The sequence below is a fragment of the Vidua macroura genome, assembly GCF_024509145.1.
Source record: "Vidua macroura isolate BioBank_ID:100142 chromosome W unlocalized genomic scaffold, ASM2450914v1 whyW_random_scaffold_30, whole genome shotgun sequence".
Taxonomy (NCBI): domain Eukaryota; kingdom Metazoa; phylum Chordata; class Aves; order Passeriformes; family Viduidae; genus Vidua; species Vidua macroura.
The window spans coordinates 666,634-691,964 of NW_026530534.1; the positions used below are offsets into that span (position 1 = coordinate 666,634).

Below are 25,331 nucleotides of genomic sequence, written 5' to 3' on the forward strand. Positions count from 1 at the left end.
TGCTTTTCTGTCTAGAAATGCCACTTTTCTGTCTAGAAATGCCTGGATTTATCCAGGTGGGAATGCCTAGCTTCTCTCCCTGGGCGGAGCATCTCACAATGGGCTGATGTTATTTTGAGTCACAAGGTGTGTTCTTATTCACCTGTTAAACAGAACTGGCTCCTGGAGAGTGTTATCTCTGAGTCATGTGGCAAGACATTGATGGGCCCATTAACAGGAGATAAGGAAAACTGTCCAGATGTAACTGCTACTCGGATGGTAATAGGAAACATCTTGGTGCTCAGTCTTGGACACCAAGTTATCAGCTATATTTTAGTATTTATACTTAAAACTCAATTACACTTGAACACAATCGCTATTCTTAACTTCAATCAACACTGTTAGAAGGCTAGAAAACGTAAATCTTCAAATTCATTTTCTAAAGAATGACTGATTTGCAAGGCCCTAACTGCTGTAATACAGAGTGTCTGGGCAGTGCCCTACTGATGCTCATACGTTCTTCTGTATACAGATATCAAAATGATTTGGGTCAAAAAGGACCTTAAGACTGTCTAGCTTGAACCCCCCCACCATGGGCAGGGACACCTTCCACTAGACCAGGTTGCTCAAAGCCCCATCCAACTTGGCCTTGAACACTTCCAGGGAGGGTGCAGCCACAACTTCTCTGGACAACCTGTGCCAGTGCCTCACCACCCTCACAGTCAAGAATTTCTTCCCAATATCTAATCTAACCCCGCCCTCTATCAATTTGAAACCATTCCCCCTTGTCCTATCACTCCATGCCCTTGTCCAAAGTCCCTCTCCAGCTCTCTTGTAGCCCCTTTTGGTACTGGAAAGTTGCTATAATGTCTCCCCAGAGAGAGGGAGATATATCAGAATATATCAGAAGGGTCCTGCTGTTAATCAGCCATTCAAGTAGGAAGTTTTGGTAAAAGAAAAATATGCTATTAGAAATCCTGCATCCTACACTACATATGAAATACACTGAAACTATGAAACAGATAGGAGAAAGCAAACCATTTAACTTTAGGCTATAATTCGGAAGTTATGTAGAAATGGTTAAGGGAACAATATTTAACTTCTTAGCTTATTCTGCTTTAACCATTCACTGCACTCTGTTACACATCCATGATGGCTCCTCTCAATGAACAAGGACCTCAAGACTGTTGACCAGTTCACAAAAAATTTTACTAGAAAATGCTTTTTACTAAGAAATTACTGTTTTCACAAAAGGCTTCAAAAAAGCATTTTTTTCAAGTCAGTTTCTGAAGACAAGCACCACAGACATCACACAGTTAGCCAACTCCTTCCCTGAATAAACATTTTTAAAAAATAACAAATCAGGAATACTACTGCCAGAAAAGGTAATATTTCCATGTGGTTAGTTTGTCTGAACAGACTTTTTTTTTTTTCACCAGCTCAAAAGAATTTGAGAGTGACCACCAGTTCTCATTTTTAAATTTAATTTGGTAATGAAACATGAACTAAATTGACTTTTAAGATATTTTTTTTAGTTAAAAGAAATGCATAAGAGTAGTTTGCAAACAGATGCAGGGAATCTCACAACACTGTCTTATTGATTGCTAACATCAAGCTTAGAAATTAAGTTTCATAGAGACTTGAAGTCAAACCTGACATGAATTTTTATTTCCCACTGTATGCCCATACAGCATCTAAAAGTGTTCTGCAACCTAGAGTTTGAACATGTCATTTTACACATATGTAATTAGGGCCAGCATCCTTGTGTCTATAACCACATCATCCTGAAAATTTAGGAACTAAGAAGAGCTGGAACCATTTATCTTTGGGTGCAAGATTGTCTTGGAAAACCAGGTGCCATCTTCTGCCACTCCAGCTCTGCAAAAGGCTCCAAGGAAATTAGTAGAATCTCTCAGAGCACTCTCATTCTCTCTACACACTAATCCAGTCTGCACTACAGAACATGGAACAGCTGAAAGTGGTCATTGTAAAATTATTGAAAGAAATGCTTAACACCGATTAAAAGACACTACAAAATGTCAGAAAAACACTCCTAAAGTCAACGGCTTCTCACTCACCACTTTCAGAAACAACAGACTGCTTGTCTCACAGGATCACCTTACATTTTATGTTCAGGCAATGCAGGTGGACTCTATTCACCAGACAAGCAGTTGCCTGGCTGTTTCCTAGGCTGGAAATTCAGGCTGCACAACACCATTTACTAAGAGGAAGTCAGGAAGTTACACAGTAAGCTGCCAAAGGAGTACATACACATAGGGCCAACTCCAAGATGAAGCAATGTCACATGCAACAGGAAGCTACTGCAAAGCACACCATCACTCTGTCCTTACTGCCCTGTGGAAACCAAAGCCTGGTGCAACACACTTAGAAAGCACCAAGAACTTTCTTTAGTCTTTTACAAAGAACATAGAGACAATGTTCAACTCCCACCATAATTACAGAACTGAGAAACGGAAGGACAATTTGATCCTCCTGCTATACCTTTCCAGTTAACACAGCCAAAGTCTTCACAGCACCAGCTATCATAAGGAGGATGAGGGGATTTTGAAGCTTGTTTTGGCCAACACTCCCCAAAATATCAACTATCTCTTGCCATATTTCCAGGAAAGATCTCTTTGGCTTTCTTCTAAAGCATTATTTTAATTGAAATTCCAACAAGAGAAAAATCACAGGGAGCTCTGCTTCATCCTCAATAATCCTGTCATAAGAAAAGGGAGTCAGTTTATAAACAATCAACTTACAAGCACATTCTTCCTGTAACCTCAGCAATAAAAATAGTATATTCTGATGCACTGTTTAAATAACTATACTTATTTTAGAAAGCTTAAGATGTTCAACTACAGTCTTCAAAAATTCATAGAACCAATTTACAGCTAAGTGAATGCATCCAGACTGAGATATGGTATATGCCATGAGAACATTCTTTATACATAGCAACTCTCAACTTGTGAGCTATGATTAAGAATCAGTGTCCATCCCCAACTTGAATAGTGAATTATCCCAGCTCTGCTACAAACTAGCAGACAGTGCCAAGTTCTGCTTCTGGGAAAATAGACTTCACCTCTGTCTGGATAGTAATGTTCTTTTAGGATCTACTGAGTCAATCCACCTGCCTGCTGTTGTCCCCTTACCTAATGCACTCATAACTCAGCAGCAGATATTGGGAACTCTCCTAAAACAGTTTCCAGAGGAACTTTCCCTTCTCCCCAGTGTAATTGTTGAAACCACCCGTTTCCTATGGCTTTAACCTGTATTGCTATACTCTAAAGCAACCTATTTTGGGGAAAGATGCTAAAGCTTAAAACAAACTATTCTAAAAGCCACATTAGCTTGACACCTCTGTCCTACTGTTGATCAAAAGCATCCCTAAAACTAGGTTATTGCATGCAGCTATGTGATCACTTTCCTGACAAATATTCCCAAGGAATTAAAGAAAACATGGTAACAAGTAGCACAGGTTATATTCAAGAAAAACTGTGCCCTTTACACCTAAATTAGAAATTATTTTTTATTCAGTTATGAGAAGAAAAGGCCTCAAAATGTCATAATTTTAAAAGATTTTTTTTTGTTCGGAAACAGCAGTTCCAAGCCAGTTATCCCATCTTTGCCTAGTTTAGCTCTGCTGTTAACTCCTTTGTAGACACTGTGATCAGCACTAAAGTTCCATGTATGGAGGCTCATATTAACTAATAAAGAGAGTGAGCCTTCAGAAAACAATTTTAACATGTACCTTAAGCTATGCCTAGGCTGCTTATCTTATCCTTAGTGCCAACTCACTGCAGGGAATGAAAAAAAGGGCTGCAGGACAAGCAAGCAAAGGAATAACATTAGTATATTAGAGAAATTCATAATTTCTTTAGAGAATTTTGACCATATAAAATGGTCTTGCTTTCACATGTTTGATGAACTTTCACCAGATTCTGCAGTTTTAGTAGTAATACTTCATACAAAATAAATCCCTAATACAGTCATCACATTATACAAATGTTTGCATGGAAGCAGAACTCAACCTGTGGTATGGATGCACTCAGTTACAGCTCAGGAAGGATACAGTCAGTTCTGCACTAGGTTTCAGACATATGCTCTAGAGGAACACAGGACATCACGAAGGAGTCTAAACTCAATGCTTCCCTTCGACTAGCTTTTTTTCAGTTTTAAAAACATAGCAGTTACAACATTCCAAGCCAACATTATCCCAAACCTGCCCCAACTAAACTCTTATTAGTTATACATTATCAGGCATTTTACAGAAGCAAGTGCATTTAGCAAGTCTATTTAAAAGAAGCAAGAAGAAGGCATGAAGCATATCTATACTCTTTTAATGACAGAAAAGCCACACAGCTGATCACACCAAAATACTGAAATGATGAAACTAGTTATTTGTTTCCCTGCTTTGGATTCCAATACTCTGTACTGTCATCATTGAAAGAACTTTTAAAATAATGAAGATAAACTATGAATATGCCATTTGACTATTCACTATGTGGCATGGTTTGGTTTGTTAAAGGCTTGGATTTTAGCTCCCACTAATTACAAAGTATTTATGGACAGGGCTTTGAGCAACCTTGCTTAGTTAGTGGAAGGTATCCCTGCCCATGGCAGGGAGGTTCAAACTAGGTGATCTTTAAGGTCCCTTCCAACTCAAACCATTCTGTGATTCTATTTCAACAGAGCAATCCATGATAATAAGGAAGAAACTGCTCCATTAGAAGACTCATATAAATGGTGAACTCACATGCCAACATTTAGTTTCAAGATACTCAGGGATTATGTGATTAAAATCCCACTGGCTTGCTGGGAGGATTCAGCAAGATAACTACAAATTACTTAGAGGGCTAGTGTCAAAAGGACCTCTGTACTTATTTAGCCTCTGCTCTAGATTACTGACCCACTTATGAAGAGCTAAGCATCCCTGCTGTGCAATGCCAACACCCACTCCATCTGTTTGCTTCTGCTTTCTCAGAACCTCTATTAGTCTGCATAAAAAGTTCTGTTAATTACAACATGAGCAGCTTTTGCATAGCACACACAGTAACAGCCTCACTCAGTATGTAGTCATCTTGACAAACAGCATAGCAATCCTAATTCAAAAGGATTATCAATGACATACAGTAATATATAATATGCAGATTTCTGAAGAGGCAATTTAATACAACCTTTGTCCAATCTGCTTTCAGTTTTGAGAAAAGCTTGTAGGTGTTTAGTTGCTTTAGGTTTCAATGATGAAAAAGTATAATAAACTACTGTATCAAACTTTCTGGAAATCTCCAAGGGGACCAGAAATTTGTGAAACCACAAATGAAACTTCGAGGAAATAATGCAACAGTGGGAAAGAGAAACATCCCACATTTGTCAATATCTACACTGAGTATTAGTAAGTAAATATAAAGGAAGTTTAAAAAACCCACACAAAACCAAACACAAAAACCTTCCCCAAGCAAAACAAGGTTTGAAAAGTTAGCCCAGCTGCCACATCAGAACTACATCACAGCATCTTGGAACCTCAAACTTTCTGTTGACTAGGAAGGAAAAAAGTTCCAAATTCAGCATTTTATTATTTATCCCGGCTGATCTGCAGATTGTTAAGACATTCATTAAATAGATCTCAATCAGCAGTGTCGTTAACTTACTAAATCCAAGAACAAGAATCCTCAGAAGTCATTATAGTACTGAGTTGACATTTGTTATTTCCTGGGAACCCAGACTCCTGCTATCAAAGTGAAATAATATCAACAATCCAAAACCTAAATATGAAACTCAAGAATTCTGGCAACCCTGAAATAATCTCACCCCTTAATACCAAAGCCATTTCTTAGTTTAAAATTAAACCTTGTACAATTGCCAACATCACTTCAAGAGCTCTCTAGCTACTAGCTTACTCCTAAGGTAGTTAAGAAAAGTAAAACCTAGGTCCAGTACTTTTAACAGCTTACTGTAGGACAGAGGAGAACAGTATATCACAGCCCAGCAAGAACTACTGGTCACAACATGGAGGCTATGCCGAGTACCATAGAGCTTTGTATTCAGTTTTAAAGAATTATTTAGTATGTCACACAAAAGATCATGCAAGGAGAAGGACATACCCAATGTAGACTAGGAAAACAATGATATATTAGCATACTGTTTAAATCCTCTAGAAAAATTAGACAACTGTTCTTTTGAAATATGAATATTTACTGCCCCAGTACCCTTGCAGGAGAGCTCTAGAAGATAGATACACACTTTATATCAAGTGAATCTCTATATGGGATATTTAGCTTCTGTCATATGAAACACCTCGCAATTAAAGCATTTTGTCTTTATCATAGTAAAGACTTGCTAAATACATAGTCATCTTATGTCAAGTCAAGAAATACATACCCCTACAGGTTCCAATCTTAGTCTACTGATATACACCAAGACAAGAAAGAGCTAATATTTTATTTCCGATTGTTTTCCAGCCAGCAAAAGGAAGAAAGCAGAAGGGAAACCCAGAGAATTTTGGAACTGCTCTAGGGAAGAAAATACAAGCAGAGGGCAACATTAGAAACAAAAGGTGGATAGAAAAGAGAAAACACAATTAAAGTAGTCATTTATTCAGAGCATACTCATGATTTTCCCAAACAGCTGTGTCAAATCTAAAAGAACACTAGAACCATTATAAGAGCTATAATACATTTGATATATGGAAATCATTAGTGACACCAGTCAAACCTAGTTTGTGCTATGATTAATACAAAGTTTAAAAGTAGTTGGGATGAACGTTTTAATACAGAAATTAGGGTCATAAACCAGATGCAGTTTCTCTCCCCTAGAAATTATTTTAAGTGTCAAGGCACTAAATGCCCAAAATATTCCCGTGTCACCAGATCTTCTTTTTCATAGAAAAACACACCTGTGAAGTGATTCGATACTTGTGTTGCACACAATGAGCTTGCACAGGCACCTTAGTGGTATTTTTGTACAACATGAATGGAAAACAGACCACATTATACTTACAAACATAACCCTTGCCCCTTGCACAGCAGTTGCGATGAATTAAGTTGAGAAAGACAAAGTGGTAGAATGCAAGTTATTTACCTAAATGTATATACATATCAAGAGTGGAAGAACAGTTCTAGAAATATTTCAAGTTATTCAATAAAAAAGCATTTACATTAACCAATAACAAAGAATTAACATGGTCTTCAGACAGTGTGCCTCCAAAGACAAAACTTCAAAAGGGAGAATGGATACAGCTTGTACAATTTAACTGAAACTACGAGACACAACAGAAAATAAATAGATGACTGAAGTGTTGACCAAGGAAAAACTAGTCTTATTTTTAAAATGAAAGTTCAAGTATGCTCCTCTGATTATAGACAGGGTTATTAAATAAAACCATAAGGCAGTGCTACAAACTAAGAACTGTGCCAGGTACCACCAGAACACACAGAATCTGAATCTAAGTAGCAATGAAAACTGAAACAAAGATATTATTAGAAATTGTAACTTTACAAAGCATGCAATTCAGTTATGAGCAAGCACTATATAAAACCAATATAGGTTTTAAAGAATTTGTAAAGAATCAAAGCATGCAACGGATTTTTTAGTCATTTGTTCAGCTAACCTAAACATCCATTTACTTATTTCCTAAGTGGTTGTAACAATTTTAAATACAACAGCACTTACCTTGGAATTGTCACACATTTTGTACTGCAATTCTGAGTGGTAATTGCCTTCTCAAGCTCATCCAGCTGTCCTGTTTTCTTTAGCTTCTTGACCAAGCTTTTCACTGCTTTTTCACACCACTTTTCATCCTGACCATTCTGCTCACTACCAGCAGCCCCTCCAGAGCCACCAGCAGATTTTTTCCACCCCAGAAGTCTCTTCACAACTGGTGGAGTGAATGGCAATATGGATGACATGGCTTTCACCAGACAGAACACTCAGCAAGCTATAAATTAAAGAGATTCCCGTCTGATCCCTAAAAACACAAACCAAAACAGACACATTAGCACTGAAGTTTCACATGAAACAAATACCTTGCTTTGAACTTTTTATTACCAAATGCCATAGGACCCTGCATCCTAGAATAAGTCAGATAAGTCTGCATAAAGGTTAGGTACTTCACCAATAAAATTCAAATGCAAGTTTGCTGCAGACTCTTCAGCAGTTAGCACAGACTAAGGTTACTGTTGGATTAGACATTTAATTTTTCCTCAAGTCTTTCCTGGCTAAATCCAGAAAAAAACCCCAAGTTAACTTTAGTCTAGCTTTGCACCTAGGCTGGCTGGATCTATTAATTTATTAAAATTTTCCGCAAGTGATATGCACATTCTGCCCATCTCCAAATTAATTTAGCAAGCAAAATTGTGTTTGAAATGTCATTTAGTCATGACAGCTTGACAGAAGTCTTCCAACAGCCAGCCATTTCACAAGCCTTTTGTCCTTGTTTGTCATGCTTTAAATAACTACCAATTTTTGGTATACTGGGGACACCAATTTGAAATTCACCTATAAATCTGGTAATAAGCTTATTCCCATCTTTCAATCTAGAGTTCAATGGCTTACAGATAATTAATCTTCTCAACTGGCAGTGCTCAAAATCATCAAGTCTTTCAAAATTTATTAAAGGATAGTTAAAATCTTAGTTTGCAGATACATGGGTAGCAGACCTGCCCATTTTCAATTTTGATAGCCTTTCAGTATCAACTACCTGATCAGGATGTTTATATGAAATGAAATATTAGAGGATATGCTGAAAGTTGGGCTATGTTTAACATTCACTACAACTTGAACTTCAAATAATTTAAAAGAAAAATTATAGCCATTTAGAAAAAAAAAATCTTGGTTTTGGAGCTTCTATTAGACTAGTTTTATGTATTAAAATATAAGCCCCAAACCAACCACATTATTTCAGGCAGACAGCTGTTAGAAATTGCTCAAGTACATAATGGTCTTATGGATAGAAGTATGGCATTGAAGTCAAGAACAATCTTATTTCCAGGCAACAAACTCCAGAAAGTTCCCTTATTTCCAAGCTGTATAAATTAGTTCAGTCAGCTGAAAAAAACTTGTTTTAGCTAAAACTTAACACTAGATTCAGTCTACTCAATTTGAGCTCTCAAGGCAGCTTACATGTCTCTACATCCTGTACAGGTACATTCCTCACTTCTATCCAGAATACACCAACTTAATCTTACTGAAGTTTCCCATCTGCAAAACAGCATGGTTGATTTGGGATACTTCAGGCTACAGTATTTATGGCTAATTTATGCCTTGTCATGTCTTTGCAGTTTCACTGAGAACCAAGTCAACAGACACTATATAATATTCTACAATAAATCATAACTTTTCAACTTCTGCAAAACAGAACATTTAGTAGGCATGACATTTCAGTTTCAACTACATTATACCTCCATAAACCAGCTTCTGAGAGCACCTCAAAACACAGGTGAAGCAAGAAATGTAGTTTTCTCAGATCTGGGAGACAGAGGTTCCAATTAACAGGGTCTCAAGATTTACACTGGGAACTTTATGCAAGTCATTCAAAATAATCTATCCTAAATAAGTGAATCATAGAAATTTTCAAATTAAACACTGACTAGGACACTCAGGGTACAGTTTCATAGGGAGGCAATCCAACCCAACAGCTTCCTGCCACAGGAAGCACAGGTCTCCTTTTCTTCCCTGTGGCACCACGACCACTACCACCTCTGCATCTGTGCTAATACTTATCCACAAAGACTCAGCTAGATAACCAAGTAAAAACTGATCCATTTAGGGGTGGCTTTTGTTTTATTTTTTGCTGAGTTATTTTTCTTTCAGGTTAACAAGATGCAGCAGCTCACACAGAGTACTGTGAGTACTCCAGCTAATGTCAGGGGAGTTACAGGAGTATGTATGGAGGACTCCAGTCCCAGCCTTCAGCAGCCATTGTAGCATTGACTGCTGAAAATGCAAATCTGGGCATGTACTTTTAAATTAGATCATTTATTTTGGTGGCAAAGCCAAATAGTCAGTCTTACACTCCCTCTTTTTCGCATGTTCTGAACTGTTCACAAGCCTCAAAGTGAAACATGTTAGTCCCCTAATGCAGTACACAGTGTAACTCCAGAGATGAAACAGGAGGCTTGCATGGCCTCTGTCTTAACAAACTCTCACACTAGGTTTCTGAAACAGGGAATAGCAGTCACTCTGAGTGTTATAAAAAGACTTCAATATTTGAGCAAGGCCAACATTAGATGCTTCAGAGGCATATGCAAGAAATTGAAAAAGACCAAATCAAAGAAGATAACCTCTTTTGCCATTTTAAATACTAGCAATTAATGATGTAATACTTGAACATTAAATTGAGTGTTGAAAGGTGTGGGCAACCAAGTACCACTATCACTGTTTATCCACACACCATTTTTTCTCCCCATCTACGGAGCTCACTGAGATATACGTATTTCCTGTTTAGCTTCAAATTTTTTACCTTTCATTGCCCCAGAATACTCCTTTGATTGTCAGTCTTATAAAACACACACTTCAGTACAGTCTCATTTAATACCAAGGTAAATTGCCTATTCTTCCAGGCCCTCTAAACATTCTCAATGCTTTTATCCAATTTTTCAGCTTTACAATACTCCTTGTGATGAGGTGTCCAATTTTGCAATATTCTCTCCCTTAAGACTGATCTATGTATCATTTTCTGTATTCCCTGGCATTCTTTTTTAACAAGATTTGCCTTTCTGCTTCAAATGCACATTTGAATAATTTAAGCCTCGCAGCAGGAAAGATTTTAGAAGTCCCATACATTTCAGTTTTTCTGTATATTTGAACTCTCACACTATTTTGACATACTCAGAGGGAAAAAAAATATAAATCATTCTTTTCCCACTTCCAAAAGACTGTAAGCTCAGACCTAACTAATTGGAAATTTCCAGATATGATACTTAGTTTTAACCAGTTCCCTTATAGATGTGTACTCACCCAGCTTCTCTAGAAGCTCTCAGTGTTTGATCTGCTACCCCAGTGAAAAGTAGCTTTAAAAATATATAAACCACAAAGGGATACACTTAAAGAGCCCTTTATTACAATGACTATTACAGCTTAGCATCTATTTAAAAAAAAAAAAAAAGACACAAAAAAACCCACAACATATACCACAGCTGCAGACTAAGTCTGGGAGGTTTAAACCAGCTTCTTCTTTCTAGCTATTGTTTTGCCATGTCAGGGATTTGCCAGGAGTATCAAAAAGAATTTCACTAAGTTATTCCAGTAGTGGCCCTGTATCTTTCAAAGGGTAAGCAGAGAAAATATGACACAAGTAGGACAGGACTTCATTCATCTTAATACTTCAGCCAATTGTGATGACTACTCACAGGAGAGCAGCACTCTGCTCCAAGTCTAGAAGAGACAGTGCAAAGTACAAGGCATGGTTAGGTTGAATTATGAGCAATTTAGATAAATGCAAATTATTCAAGGAAAAAGTAGTAATAAAGAAATTAATAAAAAATACCCTACTCTGCCAGGAATGGTACATCCAGCGTAGCACTCCATTTCCAAAGGTGGCAAAAGGACATGCTACTCAAGGAAAGCACAAGAACCTGGCTCTTTTCTGAGCCTGTTCTCATAATTCTTCAGCATCTTAAACTGTTACAGCAGTAAATTAAAGGCTACATGCCTACCCATTCCCTTTAGTAGACATTTATGGACCTCCTACCCAAAAATTCATCTAACCACTTTTTGAACCTGTCTCCACCACATTGTGGCAGACTGCACCAGAATTTAACGGCTCACTGTTTAAAGAACTACTTTTAGCTATTTTCTTTATCATCTTAGTTTCAAAAAGTGCCTCTTGGTCTACTGTTGCAAAATGTGGAATATGTAAAATTTTCTTAAGAAGGGATGTTCTTTGATCTTTATATACTATTAAGCCTAATCAACAAGAAGGGAGATTTAATCCATGAAACAGAGAGCAGCTAACAAGCTCTAAGTGATGTCCAGGTGTTACAAAGACAAACTACTTCTTGGTAGAATTGCCTTGTTAAGGTTTAGAGTGCCACATATTTCAATGATCTCAGACATAGGGGGAGGCTAACAAAGCTTGGCAAGAAAGATGCACCACTGATAGTGGACACAAAGAATGCAGAATTTACAGGCCACAAGGACGTTTGGCAGACCTCCCAAGATAGAGAAACTAACAAAGCAAATTCAGCAACTGTGCTGAATCAGCTCCAACTGGGTAAAAGGTAATTCTGGCAGGGGGGGATCACAACCACAGACTCACAAACCACTGACTCAAGAGAAAGACTGAGCATGCAAAATAATTAGCATTAGAAGCAAGGGAATCATTAACCAATAGAAGATAGAATATTAATTAATAAGAGAACTATGTAACTTGCAGCCAATGAACACTAATTCCTTTGTTTGCTAAAATGTATACATAGTAAAAAGTTTTAATTGTTGGTCAGCTTGATTTGTGGAATACCACTGAGCACCCAGGCTTGTGCAACTCTGAAATAAATAATCAATGTCTCCCTCGAGTGTGTAATTATTGGCTTGTTGTATGCCAGGTAATGAATCTGATTTTTGAGGACAACACTACCACTGCAAGCTTTGCTGAAGACCTGTTTGTATTCATCTTTCCTGCAAGCTTCATGATTCTGTACATTTGAATCACATCCCTCCCTCAAATGGAGGGCTATCATCAGCCTTTTGTCACAAAGAAAGTATCTGAACACAGCTCATACAGTTTGGGATGCTCCTCTGGAGAGATGCCAAGCCTGAAAGCTTTACTACTTCAATTAAATTACAAATGCTCAAAGACATTGCCTAAGGACTGACCTAAAGACCACAGAAAAATTGTATCAGTCTATGGTTATCTTCTCACTTATCTTTTTGGTCATATTATCCTAAAGCTCTCAACATTATAATTTAAATAAAAAGTACAAAGACAGAAATCTACACTTCATGAGGAACTGGACATAGAAGGCAGAGTGCATATGTGATGCTGAATATCTGGCAGAAGCACAAATAAAAATGAGGAGCCCTACACCTGTGTTGGGTTCTAAATATCTACCCAGTCTCAGACACTATGTTTATGGTAACAGGTTTAGGAGTCACTGTTGCAGCTTATTTTTGACCAGTAAATCCCATTTCAATTACTCAACTAACTTTTCCCTTCAAATTGATACAGTAATACAGGTTTTGATCTTTGTTCCTAAAGAATCATCCTCTTATACACTGCCACTGTTGATACGAGCCTCTTGCTAAACACATTCCTCTAGTTCTTTTGCCTTGTACATTTTCTTCATTCACAAAAAAAATATAAAATGCTTTTTCCTCAAACACACCCAGAAAACAATCTTTGCCAACAATGCAAGAAACATTTCCATGTTGCTAAATTGGCTTCAAATTAAATACATGCTAAATATGTAATACCCCCTCTTCCTTGCCATACGTTTTTTGTGATTTCCTTGTAGTCTACCACCAACCATCTCAAAAAAAAATGAGTACACATTTACAGCCTTTGCTTCTAAGGATTTTAAGTGTGCTTCACAATCACATATTTTTACTGCCTCTTTCTTTGCTCACTCTCTTCTACTGAGGCCCAACACCACAGCCCAAATCTGATTTTTAATTCCCATGTACTATTTTCAATTTCCACTACAACACACCAACATACAGGGACTCTGAGTAACTGCAGAGAGATTTTTAAGATCCCTTCCTGAGCTCAACTATAGGTGAACTATTAGTATCAAGGCAGCAGTGCAATATATAGCAGAAAACTTCCACTATTTTATCCCTTTCCACATTCTCTGGATTGTGCTTTAAAACTGCAGCATTGAATACTCAAGGTGCACTCACTGTTGCCCAGAGAGGTACAAGAGTTTCTTTAGATTGATGGAACACAGGGAACACATGCTGTTATTCCCAATAGATTAATACTGGAAAAGCTACAAACTGCCTAGCTCTGGTGATATTTATTTAATCTCTACCCCCATAGTATCTCTGCTTCTTGATGCATACGTTTCTATAGTGTGTCAAACAGTATCATAGTTGGGCAGCTTCTAAAGTCACAGCTTGAGTCACGTCTGCTATTTATTTCATTCTGCTGTGGTCCTCTGGAACAAGTATTAAGCCCATTATCCCAGCAATAACTAAGCATAAAATACAAAGTAAACCTTAAAGACAGCATGCTATCAGACTAACATCTTCAAAAGAAATTTTCCTTTCCTGAGTAACTGGAACATACTATAAACATACTGGTGTTACCAAAAGTATCAAAGTGCTTTCTGGCTAATTTATTCTAAAACCTTATGCAACATATTTCATATCAGTCTGCTTATTCATCTTAAACTTGAAAATAAAGAAATCTGATCTCTCTTAGTTTTACTAGAAGTATTCTGTCTTAGAGGAATTTCATTTGCAAGAGCTGTTCTGGAATAAAGAGTATGTAAATTAAGCTCCTAAGGAAAGAAGATCAAGGAAAATAATTAGTGGTATTTGAGAGAGAGTCTACAAGCTCATTTCCTCACAATTTTAGTCCCATTTCTGAGATTTTTTTAAGGCATTTTTTTTTTCATTACTCTTGGAATTTGGACAAAATTCTTTATCAATTTCACCAACTGCACAACGTTTCAGATCTTTCAAAAGACAAGGGTATATCCACCCTTTCCCTTCACATGTGCCCAAGTGATATTACTGGTTTCACAATAAAGTGACATTAATTGAAGCATAGTCTATTTAAGGCAGAATCAAGACCTTAGGTTAAACAATAGTGGGAGTTGAAGTTTTAAAAGGCATAGTTTATGCAGTACTTGCACATCTCCTATATTAAGTCAGTCATTAAGACTCGGAAAAACAATAAAACAAGTATTTCATCTTGCATTGAACAGAAGAAAAAACAAAACTAATTTATTGTCTGCTTCTTGATCCTTCAGGCTGTGTTATTCCATCCAAGGAGACAGTTTATTCTCTGTGGAATCTGAGAACATTAACACAGAGAACTTTCTCAACTTGCAGGAAACCTGAATTTTGCATGAACTTCAAACTAAAATCAAAGCCAGTTTTTTCCCTTTCAGATAGAATACACTCTAGTTAAATTACATAGTGTAACAGACAAGAGAAGACATTTCACTTCTATTGCAGCCACAATCCCTCCAAAGACTGCCTTTTGCAATTCCACAAGGGCTAATTCTTTCTCTACAAATGAATATTAGACACCTGGTTTTGTCATACTGGAGAAGCTCAAGCCTACTGCCACATACATACTTTTCTGAAAAACAACCACACAAGAAAATGAGATGGTGCTCATCTTCTCATATTTCAGTCATAGTAGGACAGATTTGAGTATTCCCTTACTAGGTTTTGGGTGTTAGGGTTTTAGGGTTTTTTGCTTTGGAGGAAGGGGAATGCAGCCCTACTGAGCAATGCCCTCAAATCTAACTCCCAGTTCAGCTTTTCAGCCAATTAGCCCAGCAGTGGGGAGTGGCTCTGAAGAGCTCCCTCCCGACGGGCTCCGTCTGGCCAGCTCACAGCCCTAGGTTCCAAAGAGTAAAAAGCCATGGCCCTGGTTGAGCTTTGACATGAGTCAATGAGGCAGGCTGCTTGTGATCTGGGGGGACAGGAGCAAGGAAAATTCTTGCTCTGGGTCAGCTTTAGAATGAGAATTTCAAACATGCCTACAGAGACTCAACATACTCAATTTTTAAGTATACTATGCTCTAGTATTGCAATGCATCTTGAAACTGTATAACTGTAGTACCTTTAGCTCACTGAAAACAGAATTACCCACCTACTTTGAAAGTAGACTTTTTTCCTCTCACTCTCTTCATGAAGTTTGTTTATTAATCAAATGATAAAACTCATATTTCTCATACACAGAACTAAAATAAGCACAATCATGACCTTATGAAAGCTTCAGAAGTTGGATTTTTTTTTAATTACTAAGGACTACTGCAAATGACATCCAAATGTAGTAACGAAAAGCTATATTGCTATTAGAAAATTGCACTCTATGTAACACATTCATTCATAGTATACTAAAATTGCATGCAACTGGAGACACAAGAAAGATGTTCATTTTACTAACCTTTGATGAAATTACTAATAGGACCGAGGTATTTTAGCAACTCCCCTAGAATTACAAATGAGGAAAATTACAACTGTGGTCAGCCAATTCACCTGTTTCTGCAAAGCAGCAAACTTCTTCCACTTAGTGTTATGAACAGCCTAGCAGTATTGCTCCTTAAAACTAGAAGGCCATAATAGCCCCACAAAAGCACCAAAGAAGCACTCCAAACCACAGCAGTTTAAGCCCCTACCTCATTAATTTTTACTAAAATTTTTCATGTGTAACAAAGTGTCAACTTCATTATTTTAGAAAATAAATACTCCTGGGCTAAATTTGACAGGAATAGTCACAGAACTGATTATCAGGTACCTAGGTATCTGTTTCAGTTTTTATCTGTATAGCTTAGCAGCTTCTCCACTTCACTAAACCCCAAACAATTGAATTTAACAGTTAGTTAATGCAAGATCACTTTCAATACAGGCCAAACATAAACATTTCTCAAACAATCCCCCTTGTTAAGCAGAGTTCACTTTGCATCAGCTCATATTGCTCCAGTGTAATTAAATTTAGCTTGAGTTCCAGACTAAACTGATAGGACACCCAGGAACTGCCCTCTCAGTCTCTTCTTGGTGTTACTTGACCACTTATGGCTGTCGCCCATCATAATAATAAAAAGTCATATGGAATGAAGCCTTACTGTTTGTAACAGTTTCTCTATTGAAAGTGGAGAGGAACGTTTAGGAAGGTTTTCTGCAGTAGCCCAGAGTACTGAACACAGGGCTGTCTGTACTCTCCATTCTATTACAAAAAAAAAACTAATCCCATCGCATGACCTGCAGTAATTCAGTTTAACAAATCAACAATTACAAATATTTTAGCAAAGTAAGCTTAGGTATTGTTTGCCTCAGCACACTTCACAATCAGTTAATGGCTTTATGATAAAAGTAATTAAATCCAATCTGAAAAGCAGAATTTACAGCTCACTAAGCAAGTCAGGCCCATAAATGTGCTTTCAATTACAGGGCATTTATATGCACAATCATTAAGGCAGCATTGAATACATTTGAAAGCTCAAAAACACTTTTGATAATAATTAAAACTTTTGTGCGCTGTTCTTTATACAAACAAAACTTAGGAATTCATTTCAGTCTCAAGCAGAGATCAGTCATTATCCAGGCCTGTTCTCACAGTACTTTTGTGGGAAAAGGATTACAGAGGTGGAAAGAAGTTTTTTAAAGTTCTCTTTAGTAGCAGAGAATTTTTTGGAGCTCAAATAAACTCAATTATATCAACTGATGCTCAACACTTCTGAAAGATCAAGTAGAACAGGAAAACAGAGGACCCAGAAGGGGCTTTCATTTGGAGATTCACTGTAATTATTTGATATTGTTCTGGGTGGAATAAAAGAAGAGATCGATTAAGAGATCAATGATTTTAACCGCATTTTTCCAATTGTGGTGCTCTTTTTATTCATCAAGCAGAACCTCAGGAAAGCTGACAAATTCTTCTCCAAGATTATACTACACAAACCCAGCTTCTTCCATAAAGAAAACTGGATCTTCAAACACTCTCATTCCTTTTGGTGACTGTCAGTGTAGTCTGAGTCTGACCCACACAACGGAAGAACAACTAGCAGGTTACTCTATTAAAATCACAATATGGTCTTAAGTATGTGTTTAGACTTATCTTTCATTATGATAGTGTTAAGCAAACAGGGGAAGGGACTTCACAAACCTCCTGTTTACTTCTCATTCTCCTCTAATTCACTCGTTTGTAAGCATTAAAGTTTTAAAGCTATACCTCAGAACAAACACACAGTCAATCTACTCACACAATGCAAGCTCCAACACTGCAGTGAAGCATAGGAAAGAAGAACAATGTTGCTGTATAGACTAAGGGAAGCCTTTCACTTTAACAAGAGGGGGTTTTGTTGGTTTGATTTTTTTTTTCCAGTTTGGAGAACAGAGCAAAAACTAATCAGTCTCCCACTAGAGAGTCCAGTCTCCACAGAAATAATGTCACAAATCAATCTGAAAGTACAGCTCTCCAGGCTAAGAAGAACACTTAAGACAAACCTGCTGTTATGTGCAGTTTCCTAATAAGCTATTATTATAAAGTTTTTGTTACATATGGAATCTGACTCATTTATAACCATGAACTGTGATAACATGAGCCCTACACAGGTTGCAGCATTTACTAGCGCTATTTTCAGAAATAGTTTGATGGTAAACCCAGTAAGCAAAACTTTTTCTTAATGCTATCCACTTGTTTGTAAAGGATTTGAAAAGAGCACAACACCCCCGTTGGGGTTTTTTTAGTCAAAAACTGTGACAGGCAAACAAAAATACATGGGACTAGGCTGCAGTATGAATTCCAGCTGTTCAATTCAACAGCTCCCCAAGACTATCACAAGAGCTCTTCATTCACCCACTTTTTAGCCTTCTTTTATTTCCCCAGAATGAAGACTAAAAGACTATTGTCACACTTTTTCTCTTCCCCTCCAGCCCCTACAAAAAAATTACAAATAGAAACTCCACAAAATTACAAAAAGGAACTCTGCAGTAACACCAACTACTTGCATTTATCAGAACACAACTTTTTCCATGTGCTTATCTAGGTAGATGACATACTTAACACATGATGTTTGTTTACATCTTACAATGCATGTATAGCCACTGCATTAAAACTAATACCATGAAGAAAACCACTAATCAATTCGCATGTACATGTCTCATGTAGACTGTGTATATTTCACATCCACGCCTCTGGAATACACAAAAGAGCAGTGGCTGAAGTGAAACCTTGCAATCCTAAACACTTCTTTCCAACTTGCTTCTAGCTTTCTCCACCACCCCAGCACGAAGCCTTGCACACCTAACCTCTGTAAGAAAAAAAGTCCAGGCAAGAGAGGGAGGAACAAAAAAAAAAAGAAGCATATATTCTTTTTCCCCCTTCCCCTCACCCCTCATACACACACCGAGGGCGCAGGCCAACCCTTCCCACCTTTCAACACCCCGCGTCGAGGGCTATTCCAGCGTGCGAAAAGCGGAGGAGGTGACAGCGACACCTCCCGCCCCGGCCCTACTTCCTGGGAGCAGACCCTGTGAGCAGCCAGCAGGAGCCGCCCCACACCCCCGCCGTCTCCCGCGGCAGTTTCCTTCCGCCAGGAGAGGCAATCCGAGCTGCCGCCGCCACTGGGGCCCACCGCGCCTGTTTGCCGCCCTCAGCGCCAGCAGCGCCCCACCACAACAAAGAGTGAAGAAGTGCACGGGGAGGAATCCCCGTCTCCCGCCGGGACCAGGCCGGACCTAATCAGCCCATACATCGCCGACGGGGCACTCCTTTCCCACAGCGCTCGTCGAAACCACCCCAAAACCAACCTCCTCCTCAGCAAGCAATCCTGCCGCCCTGCTCCCTCAGCGTTGCTCTCCCCTGGGCGCCCGCCCTCCCCACACCCATTGGCTCCCGCTCAGACCCGCCCCCAGCAGTGGGCGGGGAGGCGGCGCATTGGTTCGGCCATTCGTCACTTGAGAAAAAGTGGGCGAGGATTGGGCAAGGGTTGCCAAGGCCCGACCCCAGCCGCCGATTGGCGCATTTAGCCGCCAATCGAGTGCACGCGACCCGGAAAAAAAAAAAAATAAGGAAAGAGAAAAAAAAAGAAGCGAGGCGAAGAGAGATGGATCCGGCTGGGTGGGGCGGTGTGCTCCGCGCGGCGAGGGCGGGGCGGCGCTTATTGATCACTCCTCGTTCCACGAGCCCATTAAGGGTGGTTGATCAAGAAAGGACAATCAGAGCGGAAGTTTGAGCTACCCACAGGCGCGCGGGCGCACCGAGGATGAGCGCACGCGCGCCGCTGCCTTAGCATTCCGTGCCGGGCGCAGGTGGGAGCTGCAAAAAGCAATGCGCTGTTTCCCGACAGAAATTACCTCAGGAACCGCGGCGGACCCGGCACGGTGATGAAGCGATACGCGGAATAAATAAATAGACTCCGTAACCTGGGGTAGTTATGAAGTGGGTATGTATGTCAGCGCCCGGCACAAGTGAGATAGCTCTCCAAAACTTGTGCGCCGAGCCTCAGTCTGACCCACACCTTTATTCCCAAAGATGTTCCATATGCAATACATCGCACAACTTTTGCATGCATATTCAACCCCTGGCCCCGCCTGTCCTCGCCTCTCATGCTAAATAAGTCCACGCCCTTTTGGGCACGCGTGGTTTGCTGTGGTGGTCGTACGGGGGTCTCTCGGTGGTCCTGAGGCTGAAGATTCTGGTCTTCTTCATGGCTGAACTTTTGAACTTTTCCTCTCTGAGCGTGCGCTTTTGGTCCTTTGGTGCTTATCTGAGTACGCTTGTCAGTCTTGATAGGCTTGGAGACAGAGGAGCTTCTTTATCTGGGTTCTTTGCCTCTTCTGGTATTGTTCTTTATGCAAGAAGCTTCAGAAATTTGCATTTTCTTATGCTCTTTGTACTAGGCAAAGGTTTCTTAAGTAAAAGGTTAAAATTCAATACATACCTCTACAAGCTAAATTATAAATGCTTAATTCATTTTGTTAACTTAACTCCAAAAATCTCTGTTTCAGTGGCACCACCCCCCGCTCCGTTCATCCGGACCTCCTGCCCTCAAGCGGCCAATAAAGCCGTAATTAAATCGAGGTTTAAATGTTCCTTGGATAAGGGAGGGCAAAACCTCTTCCCCCAGAGTCCGGGTACGGATGGGAACCACGGTGACCCCTCAGGGGCACAATACTGCACAGTCCCCGCAGCTATGGTGAGGACAAAATGACCTGCACCCCAGCCCTCACCAGGCCCCTTTTCCCTGATCACATCCTGAATCTTTTGGTCGACAGCAGCCGAATATGAACCAGCATGTGCCCAGGTGGCCAAGAAAGCCAAGGGCATCTTGGCTTGTATCAGCAATAGTGTGGCCAGCAAGACGAGGGCAGTGACCGTGCCCCTGTACTGGTGGGGCTGCACCTGGAGTACCGTGTTCAGTTTTGGGCCCCTCACTCCAAGAAAGACATTAAGGTGCTGGAGTGTGTCCAGAGAAGGGCAATGGAGCTTGGGAAAGGGGCTGAAAAAGTCCTATGAGGAACAGCTGAGGGAGATGGGGGTGTTTAATCTCGAGGAGGCTGAGGGGAGACGTCTCTCTATAACTGCCTGAAAGGAGGTTGTAGCCAGGTAGGGGTTGGTCTTCTCTCCCATGTAACAAGTGACAGTGTCACTGAAATCGCTGGGATAAATGAGACTCCCTAACACTGTCTTTTTGATGTTGGCAAGTAAGATATTACTTTATTCTTGGCCAAGAGGTGTGTGTGGGGCTGACAGAGTTCTGGCCTCCACACAGATGCCTATACAAAATTTTTCACTTATTTATGCATTTTCAGCAAACAAATACATTAATATTTATCGGTTCTAAGTTACATAAATCTTTTCATTAATTGGTATTCTATCCTCTATTGGTTATTGATTTCTCCCTCTTCATGTTAATCTGGTGCACATTCTTTAATCCTTTTGCTATCTTTTTCTCAGGTGGGGAGTCTCCAGTTTTCCAGGCCTTAATCTCCTCTGTATCTTCTGGTGTTTTGCCAGTAGGCAGAGTCGGCACCAAAGACACAGACACAAACTTAAGGAACAAGTGTAATTTACTATAATGCAAACCTGCAAAGAATTGCAAAAGGATAAGCTAAGCAATGCACATAATCATTGCTACAAAACATTGCCTATAGTGATTAAGATACATCACCAGTTACCCTTGTAATATATGATTTAGAATAAATTCATGCTCAGGACTAAAAAATACAGTATCCTCTTTAATGGAACCAAGTGATGGGAAAGAGCAATATACACAGGATGAATTCCTGTCTCAAAAGATAGTTATTCTGAAGGATTATTCTGTCTAGAAGATACGCCTTGAACGATAAGATGAATATTCATCACCAGAGCAAGATATTCAAGGGGATTACCGACTTACAGGATTTCAGCAATCAGAGTATTCCGGGAAAACCTCTGTTTAGAAGCACCACAAGAAAAGAACATGCATGAATATGTGAAAAAGGACAAAAGGAAACAGGAGGAGCCCCCCAGAATCCCGCTAAGTCTGGAAACAGTATAAAAAAGACCCTGTGAAATCAGTACCTTGTGAACTGCTAGGGTATGGTTCTGCATTAGTCCAGTCCCAGTTCACCCAGCACCGATCGCCTGGCTCAGTGCTGATTTGCTTGTGGCTTTTCCAATTTTACATTGATTTAATTTAATAAATTCCTTTTAGTATTAATTTGACTGATTCATTTATAACAATTTGGTGACCCCCGTACGTGATCCAACTCTGAGTTTCACGGCTTCTCTCCCCATCGGGGGGGGCGCCCCACTGGTTAAAGCGGCCCCGACAGTGTGAGTGAAACCGAGAGACCCTGTTGGAAAAATCAGCCAGAAAAATCAGCCAAAGCCACAAGCAAAAGAGAAAACGAGCTCGGAAGCTCCCGAAAGACTCACAAGAGGGGAGGCCCTCTGGAACCACGGAAAATTTCACTCGTAAAACTCTAAGTCCACGACAGAATCCACATGGGAAGATGAATCATAAGTACTACATGGTTGAGTGGGGTGGTCAGGCATGTGGGATCCTAAAACCCATTGCACACGTAAAATCCAAAACTCGAGGCAGGTTTGGACGTCGACCACAGGAAGGCAAGGGGAGGAAAGGTGCGCCCTCAGGAGTCGGGGGACTGGTAAGCCTACCTTGTCTAGGACCAGGAAAGGCCCAGGGGAGAGTTGCAGGATGGAAGAAATAAAAGGGAGCTTTTACCAGATTGAACGCCGCGAAACGATTGATTCGCTGGACGCTGATCGGTAAATCTGTAAAACTGCTCAACACAGTTGAGAATAAGTGTGAGAATGCGTGAGTGATTGAGACGCAACAATAGTTGCAGAGTAAGAGAGGACCTCCAAGTAGTGCATTTCCAGCCATCCACGAGGGTTCTGGTCACGGATGGAGAGAAGTGATTGAGAAATAATACCGTAGTACCTCGTAAAATGGGACAGAGGAAAAGCAAACCTCAAAGGGAAACCCAGGAAAAACCCCTGGGAAGAAAGGAAAGCAACATACCAGATGTGATAAGTTGGAAAGGACTCTTTGTTCATCATTAAGGAAACCGCAAGACAGAAAGGAGAAGACTTGTGTAGATAACAGAAAACCGCAAGACAGAAAGGAGAAGACTTGTGTAGATAACAGAAAACTGCAAGACAGAAACTAGATAGTATGTTGATTACTTAAGCTAATTGTGCAACTAGAACTTAGGTGCATATAACTAACCTTACATGGAAAAGATCATTACAGGGCTGTGAACTTTCACCGAGGAGGAAGAGAGGAGCCTTCCTCAAACGACCACCAGAGAGTAGAAGAAGACCCCCTAGCAACAGAGGGCTCAAGCGCAGAGTACACCCAGAAATACCACGGACACAGAAGAAGAAAGAGTATAAAAGACTGTGGGAAGGGGGAAATGGTGTGAGCCGTTGGCAGAGCGCTGACTCCCCGGCTGCACCCAGCGCTGTTTGCTTGCCATTGCTTGCTGTAACCAATAAATTTCTGATTGACTCTCGAAAGGCTGAACAAATTATTCGCCTCAATTTATAACAATCTGGTGCCGTGACTCGGATAAGGGCTATCCATTGGAAGCTCCTCACGGGGAGGCGTCCTCACTGCCTTGGCAGCGGGCCCCGCTCAGGAGTCTTCCCTCTGGGACCCTTACCGACAAATGTGGATATTCTCAGCTCAGTCAGAGAGAAAGAGAAAGGTTTTTTAACTAGGCAAGAGCCTGGGAAACAGCTGGGAAAAAATGTAAATAATTCTCTAATCTATCTTGTTATTCACATTGTTTATAGATATGTTCTGCCACTGTGCGTCATTCACTGCACACCAATGGTGTGACATGGTTTTACTCTAAGACCAATTAAATTAGTCTTCTCGATGTTCTCTATATATAGAGTGGTACATTTGAAATAAAGGCAGAGTTCATTTTCTTTGCCTTCTGATCTGGAGTTCTCTGTTCCCGTCCTGCTCAACAGCGTCATCTAGTGACCCCGACGTGATTGCAGCGTCGGCTGAAGCCCCGAACCACAGCGTCTTGCGGGGGGGCTTTGCAGCGCAGCTCCACGCCAGTAGCCTGGAGGCTCTGGCCGGACACCTTTGGCCTCCTGAGAGAGGTAACGCTGAAACCGTGTGCCTTCCGGAGAAGGCTTGGTCCTGTCTGGACCGCGGGTCGGCTCTTAGAAGCCGAGAACTGAGTGGGACGGTTTTCCCTGAACTAGTGGACTGTCTGTCTCTTGAAGTGGACTTCTGCTAAGGGAGGGTTTCCTAACAATGGGGAACCAGCCATCTACGGCTGAACGGGTGGTCTTGGCCGCTTGGCAAGGCTGCGCCCCACAATTGGGGATCCAGGTCTCGGATGATGACTTCATCAAGCTCCTGGGTTGGGCTCGGGACAATGGATTTCCTGCAGATCTCAGACGCGCCTTTGATCGTAAAGTTTGGAACGATTTGGGCCGGTGCCTCCTGAAGCAAATGAGGAAAAGGGACGCTACAGCGTCTGCTCTGTTTGCAGTCTGGGGATGCATCTATACGGCCTTGCCTCGTAAGACCCCGAGGAGCAGTGACTCCGAATGGGAGCTGTCTGGAAATGAGGATGCCGCTTCGGTATGCAGCAGTGTCTCGGGAATCAGTGGGCGACAGGCGGGCGGGGCGGTGCCGAGGCCCGCCACGGCACAGAGTGGGTCTGCGAGAGACGCTGGGACGCCCTGCGGACTTTACATGTCGCCGGGAACTCATGCTAAGCCCAAGTATTCCCACCCCTCTGACTACGTTCAGCCAAGATATTCTTTGCCGACAGATCGGCCACTGATTGCGCAGCACGCCGTGCCGCCACAGCCCGCGGCTCCGCAGCCCCCCCCCCCCCCCCCGTTTCCAGAGCGCATTCGCGGGGGGTCCGGCGCAGCCCCCCTGACTCCTTCGCTGATGGAGCCTGCGCAGATGTACCGGTCCCACCCTCTGGTACTGGCACGCCCCCCGCCGCACGCGGGGGCTTCGGCTTTGCCAACGGGACAGGAGCAATTGCCTCCCGGTCTGCCTCCCTGCGCACCGAGCGGACCGAGGGATTTGATATCCTTTGAGATACCAGCGCCTGCCGTGGCGCCACACCTGCCGGCAGCGGGGTTCGCCGCCCCGCCTGCCGCTCCACCCACCGCTCTGCCTGGAGCGAGCCCGCCGCGACCGCCAGCGCCACTCTTGAGAGAGCTGCCGCCGCGGCCCCCCACC

The 25,331-nt window shown here is 41.0% G+C and overlaps 1 protein-coding gene across 1 annotated transcript in view; it reads right to left on the minus strand.

Moving 5' to 3' along the window:
* The window catches only part of LOC128822722 (mothers against decapentaplegic homolog 2-like), an 89,713-nt gene extending 70,269 nt beyond the window's left edge, over nucleotides 1-19,444 (minus strand). The window contains exons 1-2 of the mRNA XM_054004538.1: nucleotides 19,405-19,444; nucleotides 7,651-7,945 (exon numbers count right to left, since the gene is read on the minus strand). Coding sequence (XP_053860513.1) covers nucleotides 7,651-7,886 — 236 coding nt within the window. The 5' untranslated portion in view covers nucleotides 7,887-7,945; nucleotides 19,405-19,444. The remainder of the gene's footprint in view (nucleotides 1-7,650; nucleotides 7,946-19,404) is intronic.
* Nucleotides 19,445-25,331: the final 5,887 nt, after the last annotated feature.